This window comes from Poecile atricapillus, chromosome Z, assembly GCF_030490865.1.
Source record: "Poecile atricapillus isolate bPoeAtr1 chromosome Z, bPoeAtr1.hap1, whole genome shotgun sequence".
NCBI lineage: Eukaryota > Metazoa > Chordata > Aves > Passeriformes > Paridae > Poecile > Poecile atricapillus.
Window position 1 is genome coordinate 63,889,549 of NC_081289.1, and position 7,863 is coordinate 63,897,411.

The 7,863-nt window shown below is 44.1% G+C and overlaps 1 protein-coding gene across 1 annotated transcript; it reads left to right on the forward strand.

Moving 5' to 3' along the window:
* The first annotated feature begins 900 nt into the window (after nucleotides 1–900).
* On the forward strand, nucleotides 901–2,049 carry LOC131573907 (probable G-protein coupled receptor 19). Its single transcript, XM_058828275.1, has one exon. It carries the CDS (start codon nucleotides 901–903, stop codon nucleotides 2,047–2,049), a length of 1,149 nt encoding a protein of 382 aa, XP_058684258.1.
* Nucleotides 2,050–7,863: the final 5,814 nt, after the last annotated feature.

Here is a 7,863-nt window from a genome sequence, read left to right on the forward strand (position 1 = left end):
GGGTAGGAAGGCTCTGCAGAGGGATGTGGACAGGCTGCATGGGATGAGGTTCAGCAAGACCCAGTGCTGGGTCCTGCACTTGGACCACAGTGAATCTCAGCTTGTAGAGCTCTGTTACAGAATCGGGGGCAGAGGTTCTCGGTTGACTGTTGGTGTCAGTTGCTTCTGGCAGTCCTTCAGTTGTCCCTTGGGTCAACCCTAGACCTGCAGGACCTTTGGGCTGGTCCTGCTGTGAAGAGTCAGCCTTGCTGCTGCCTGGGTGGAAGGCCCTGACCAAGGTAAGAACATTCCCATTTCCCTGGATTTTCTCCAGAGCACAGCGGCTGACTTCACCCACATGTATTGACAATGCTGACAAGACAAGCTGAGGCTCCACTGCTAGAACTCAAAAGGCTCTCCCATCTATCCCCCATCATCTGTCTGTGTACACTGACCTCCTCCCTCAGTATTTTCCTTCTGCAGCAAAGCTCAAGGTCAAGTCAAGGGTGCAGGGACCCTCTTGGTCTGCTTTTCTGACACTTTCACAGAGGAAGTACAGCTCATTTCTGGGATCATTGGGGCATGTTCTGCTCACTCAGTTTGCAGCTCAACAGCCCTGATGAAATTGCACCTCAATCTCCAGCTGAGTCTCCAGCTCATCTTTCTGTAGACAGAAATGCTTGTCTGAAATACTCAGGCCATTCCTAAAAATCTGCACTAAACTTAATATTCTCTGCCATGCCACATAGTGTCACCATATATTTCTGACCCCTTTCTCTGAAATCTGCTCTAAGGAGTATAGAGACTACTTAGAGTTATCTCTTATTGATTACTTTGGGCTTTTCACGCAGTTGTTCAACAAAACCTTTTCTCTCTCTGTCTGCAGCCTGAGGAAAAGACGTGGCTGAGTTTGCCCACAACATGGATAACAGCAGTGGTCCTGTTTTTCTCCTTACCTTGCTCCTGCTGCAGAACACGAGCAGCCCCAAAGCCTCCACCCCTCCTGCTGGCTATGAGATGGCAGAACCTCCACCCCCAGGAGCCGGCTCCAGCATGAACCACTCTCTGGTAGAATATGGGCTGAGGCCGGGGGAAGTCGCAGCTGCCACCGTGGTTTGGGGAGCTCTGTGGCTGATCTCTGTCCTGGGAAACTTCCTCGTCTGCTTAGTGATCCACAGGAGCAGGAGGACACAGTCCACCACCAACTACTTTGTGGTGTCCATGGCCTGTGCAGACCTCATGAGCAGCGTGGGGAGCGCGCCCTTCTTGCTGCTGCAGCTGAGCTCTGGGCAGTGGATGCTGGGCAGCAGGGTGTGCCAGCTGGTCAGATACATCCAGTACCTCACGCCTGGAGTCCAGATCTATGTGCTCCTCGCCATCAGCGTGGATCGATTCTACACTCTCATCCATCCTCTGAATTTCAAAGTGTCAAGGGAGAAAGCCAAGAGAATGACTCTGGTCTCTTGGCTCTGTGGTGCTGTGTTTGCATCACCAGCCTGTTTTCTCTACGGCTTCAACAGCGACCACCACTGCAACTTTTTCCTCCCCAATTCCTGGCTCGGAACTGCCTCTGGTGTCATCCACCTCTCAGTGCTGTTGCTTTTGATCCCATCACTTCTCATTATCCTCTGCTACCAGAAACTCTTCACCTACATTTGGAGAAGTGGCACTGAGGACACAGATGGCAGGAGGACAACGAATCTTGTCTCAAGAAGAAAAGTGAAAACTGTCAAGATGTTTTTCATTTTTGTCTTGGATTTTCTCCTGTGCTGGCTCCCTTTTTTCACAGTACAGTTGTGGCACCCACAGGAAACAGACTACAGAAAGAGCTCCTTGCTTTTCCTGGCCATCACCTGGATCTCCTTCAGTTCCTCAGCCTCTAAACCAACCCTCTTCTACATCTATAATGCAAACTTCAGAAGAGGAATGAAAGAAATTTGTTGCATGTGCAAATACGCCAGAAGCAACATCTACACCATTACCACCAGTTCCAGTACAGCCAAAAATAATCACATTGGGATCACAGATATCCCAGCAGCAGCCCAACCTCACCAAAGGCTCCACCTGTGACGCTTTTAACAGAGAAGTCAAGGAGCAGGAGCTTGCCAGGGCTGGTGGGTTCAATACCACAAATATGTTTGGCAAGAGGGTTTCATTACTTTGAAAAGCAATGGATGTGCTATGGGGGTGCTATGTTTCCTCAAAAGAAGGAGGATCTTTCACTCTTTTGAAGCAATAAATAGTTACATATATAATAGTTACATATTTTAGACCAGCTCCTTGGGTAGGAAAAAAAGAAATATTCTGTATTACTTAATGGCTTGAGTTTGATGCATTTGTTCTATTTCATGTCAGTTTTCACATTCTGCTTTGGGGAACTTCTCACCTGGAATCTGCAAGGGCCCTTACATTCTCTGTTTGTTGAGAGAAAAGGGAAAGAAAGAGAGAAAGAGAGAAAGAGAGAGAGAGAGAGAGAGGAAGTGCAGGAGGAAGTGCAGAAGTGCAGAAGGAAGTGCAGAAGGAAGTGCAGAAGGAAATGCGGAAGGAAGTGCAGAAGTGTGGAAGGAAGTGCGGAAGGAAGTGCGGAAGGAAGTGCAGAAGTGCGGAAGTGCAGAAGTGCGGAAGTGCGGAAGGAAGTGCAGAAGGAAGTGCGGAAGGAAGTGCGGAAGGAAGTGCGGAAGGAAGGAAGTGCGGAAGTGCGGAAGGGAGGAAGGGAGGAAGGAAGGGAGGGAGGAAAGAAGGAAGAAGACTGCTTGTTACAATCCCTGTAAGGAATGGGCCATGGTGTATAAATGCCTAAATCCACCCAAAGCCATCTAGGCTTCCTTCCAATATGTCCCTGGGGATATTCCTGCACTGGGCTTGTCCATCTTGTTCAGACCCCATGGTCTGGTGGACAGGGTGGTGTTGGGTTAATGGCTTGATCGGATGATCTGAAGGGTCTTTTCCAACCTAAACAATTCTAGGATTCTGCCTCCTTCCAGTCTTCCTATGCCTCCATTTCCCTTTGGGAATAAACTCCTTCTGGAAAAGTCACTGCAGATTGTTTTAGCAAGGTTTGACTGCGGAAGGGGTTCCTGAACAAATTTTCAACTCACAACTTAGTAATCCTCCTCCATGCAGACCCCGATGGAAGAGCCTCACGCTCTGCCATCCTGGGGCCTGTTGTAGTGTGTGGCTGTGGAGCCACAGAGCCATGATTCCATTGCATGGAATCATGGAATATCCTGGGTTGGAAGGGGAAGGGAGCCCTGGCCCTGCACAGACACCCCAACAGTCCCACCTTGTGCCTGAGAGTGTTGTCCAAACACCCCTGGACCTCTGGTGGCCTCAGGGCTGTGGCCAATTCCTGGGGAGCCTTTCCCTGATATCTAACCTAAACCTTTCCTGACACAGCTCCAGCTGTTCCTTGGGGTCTTGTCCCTGGTCACAGAGAGCAGAGATCAGATCTGCCCTTCTGCTATCCCTTGGGAGGAAGCTGCAGACTCCACTGAGGGTTCCCCTCAGTCTCTTCCAAGTCAGTTTTCTCCCCTCACAACTAAAAATACAACTTTTCAGTCACTGTATGCTGTTTGTCTACCCAAAAAAGGGACAAGCTCTTTCAACAACCTCTATAAGCAAAGCTCTGTAGATTTTTTTCAGGAAAATGCAAATGGATCATCCCTGGGAACATTTTCCCCATAGAAACAAGATGGTGATGGTGTTGTGTAAATCTGGACTAGGTAGTGCTGCTTTTCTTAAATTTCAGGTTTTTTTCCTGTGCCTCCTGACATTTTTGTGCAAATGTTAATTGGCTTTTTTGGTAGCAATATGCTTGTGCCCCTGGCTGTGTCCAGGAGTTCTGGTTTTGATGTGTTTTTTTCATATTACAACAGAGCTGTTATGTATTTTACCCTTTCATTACTAATACAGGATCTCACAATTACTTCATCCACTTTAGCACAATTACTGGTCAGAATGCATTGTGAATGATGGACAATGAGTAATTACTACTGCTAATTAAAGTATAAACTTTGCAATTACAGATTTCCACAAGATTTTTGGTAATTTTACAAATTTTGAAGTATGGAATGTCCATCCATTGTTAACAGCTGATGGAAAAAGGACAAAGAAAGAGATGATGGAATTTTTAGTAGCAGTGCCTGATAAATGTTCAAAGCTAAGATTAATTATTTAAATTATGTAAATCTTTGTGTTTTCAAAGTTAATTCTAAGTGAACATGTCCAGAGATCAAAGACAGCAAGGCATCTGAGTGAGCATTTGGGCTTGAGCACCCAAAAATGGTTGAATCTATCCTGAACCTGAAAATTGAAGGTTTTATGTCCTGAACTAAAAAATGAATTGTTAGGAGTAGTAAGGTGCATGGACACACCTCTAGAAGATACACATTCCTCATGCTGTACACATGGGATATAAAATGGCACTGAATATCATATAATACATTCACAAATATCTCTTATAAATAATAACACCTTTTACAATTAAAAAATACTAAATCTTTGCATCTTCATTTTAAGCAGATGTGTCAGATGTACCTCATTGCCCTTACCATGATGAGTCATTGTCAAGGCCAAGAGAAATGCTGTGTATTTCCACGCTTCTCTGCTCCTGTATGTCCTCAGGACAGACACTTTGCAAGTCAGTTTGTGCACCTGAATGCCAGGTGGAGAGTGGTATTAATGCTCAAAGTTGGAGAACCCTTTGTAAGTGCCCTGTAAGAACAGTGGCACTTATTAGTGCATTTTACAAATACTCAGCAATGCCTTAAAGTGGTCTTACTGACCTTCGGAAGTCCTGCTCTATTTTCTCACTAGAACATTCTTACTTAGAAGCCACTCTGAATTTTATCTTATTTTCCACATTAGGGTAGCATAAGAAGAGAACTTTTGTTGTTGAAATCGTGCTATTCCCAGAACAAGATCAGCTGTAGGTGTTATATTTTAGCTTGGAGTTCCTGTTTCAGTATTTCAATGTGGGTCACTTGCACGTCTTGGGTTGCAGTATCAAAAGTTATTGATTTACTTTAAAACCCTCTCCAAATTTTCCTGGTTTTCCTAAAAAGAAACCAGTATGTCACAATTATTTTTTACAAGTCAGCTTTCAGTAGAGTGATCCATGTTCAGCACACTGCTGCTTTTGGTAAATTTTACTCCAGATGAACATCAAAGGAACACCCTCCTGCTTCAGGAGGGTACTTTTAAAGAAACGTTTATGGGATGTCCTAGTTGCTAGAACACATAGATCTCAGGCTCACTCACTTCTTCCACAATCCTTACTGTCAAGGCAGCTTCTTTTCTACAGCAAATTTTGAACAAATCTTATCACAGATACCTTTGTTTAGATATCCTGGATTCCGCCACGTCAAATACAGTCCCAGATTTCCGAAAGGTGGACAAAAGTGAAGTGCCAGGTCTCTCAGATGCCAAGTGTCTTTGCTGAGCTCATCATATCCAGCTGAATGTATTAATTCTGTGAAGAATGTAGGATCTGCTCCTCTGCTGGAAATGTCCTGGGTGACATTCTGAGCACCCAGAGTGGAAGTACTCACCAGGAAGCTCTCTACCATTCTGTGTGTAGGAGAGCTAGGTCAGCCTGGCTTACTGGGATTGCTTAGAATGCAGTGGGGAAGAACCTCGGCCAGCTTGTGCTTTTTAAATCGCTGCAGAACATGCTAAGCCTGACTTTCTGGTCATGCTGCACGTATGCACTGCATGTTACGTGCTATGGAAGCAGTGAGGAGTTTAGAACTGCTAGATAAAGCAATAGATGTCCCAAAAAAATTACAGGAGATGGAGGTAAGAAATAAGAAAATATGCTTCACTCTGAGTATGAAGTGAAGTGTCAGAAGAGTTACTGTCTGAGGCTCCAGCTTAGCACAGAAATAAGGTAATGTGGACCTGGTACATTAAGAATTTCAAGTTCAGTTTACTGCACTTTAATATCACCTTGATAATCAATTGAAGGTTGTATAAGAGTCCATGGCTCACAGAAAAGACGTTTTGTGGAAACTGAATAAAATTAATAAAATGTCTTAGTTGACTTTTAAACTCATACATGTGAATATAAAAATGCCCAGCTCCACTTACCCTGAAAGTATTATTGTCATCTTTCCAAACTGCCTCTTTAGTTCTAATGCACAGCTCCTATGTAGTCTCTCCTAAAGTTCTATTTTGGTCAATCTTTTCAGATACACTTGAAATAAGCACCTACTTTTCATGGTATTCTATTACATCTCTAGAACCAACAGTATCCTTTTTCTCCACTGCATCACTAATGATTTAAACAAACCAAATCAAACAATGCTGGAACACTTAGTATAACTGAAGAAAGGAATCAAGTAACAGCTGAGGTTTGCTATGCAAGAATTTGTATTGCCTCTTATTATTTGAAGGTTCTCTGTGGCTCCTATCTGGTTACCTCTTCAGCAGTGAACCTGTTTCATGCAGTGGTTTTGTCTTCCTTTAATGCAACATAAGCATAACAACAGATACTTCACATTACATGGTAGCAATTTATTTAAGTTCATCTGCTTTTTTAATATCCGATATTGAAAATGCTTTGGCTTTATATAAAGCTGTACTATGATTTAGAATTACAGAATTCTGCTGGCCTAATGAAGAGCACTTAAACTGCACACCAAGATTTTCCAGGTGGAATAACATGAAAACAGTGGAATTTGTCTGCATTGCTCTTAAAATGACTCTCATGGAATGCGGGTATAAGTATTGTTTGATTTCCCATAGTGCCTCAAATGGCAAACAGGACGAAGACCTAATGGAAAACCACTCAGACTATTCACTGTGTCCTCACAGAGGTATAGTGAACGTCTTTTATTTCTATCTTTAGCACACTTTTATAGGGTCCGGCAGGGTTCGCGTGACTTAACAAGCTACTATTGGTTAATAGATATTTTTTAACATTCTTTTCCTTATACACAATGCCATTGTTTTTCTTCATTCTCGCTGTTCCAGGAGAGTTTCAAGGACACTGCCCTTTGAATTGTTGCCTGGATTGAAAGCTGGGTTGTGCAGACAGGCTTTTAGTAAAATATCATGCCTTTGTTCTGTTAAAATGTTTTCCTACGAGGATCCTGTGATGCTGGCATTTGTCTAATTGAAATTAGTGCTCTTGAAACTTTGCTGAACTATGGTGCAAAAGTAATGGAATCAAAACCTTTCCCAGTTCCAGCAAAGCAAAACATACTTCTTTGTCAGCTCTTTCACCTGGTTTTTCAGCTTGCATCTCCCCGCTCCTTGTACTGGGAGACAACATAAAATAGTGACAGGATACTGAGCGAAGAGACTGAGGCACAGAATATGCGTATTCTTCATGGAAAACTGGAATGTACCCTGAATGACTTAGGAATAATAGTTAAGCCACACAAGTGATTTGCTTATCTGAGATTTTTCACGTACACAGGTGTTGCAGTGTATGGAAAATTATGGTATAACCCAGAGACCTACATGCATGCACACAAACACACAGAGATAATCTGAATACATGACATCCTTGCTGACATTAAAAACGCAGGGTTTTTTTAGGAGATACATGTTGGATGGCTGTGGACTCATCAGGACTCACTGAAGTGAGAGAAAAACAGGACTTGGAGTCCTGCATTTACATAATGGTGGTGAGATGTTGCCACGGCGATGGAAAGCCTGGAGCACCGCAACTTCTCTAGAGACAGCCCTGAGAAGGGCTGGGCCGAAGCGCGTGTGAGCGGCTTCGGGCAGGCGAGTGATTCCAGCTCGGCTCAGCGGCGGCAGGCAGGCGACACGGGAAGCAGGGACGAGAAAGCTGGTCCAGCGTTCTGCTAAGCACAAACCTTTATTCAGGCAGAGCTTTGGCGAAGGGCGCCAGCAACAGCTAATCCACCGTACAGG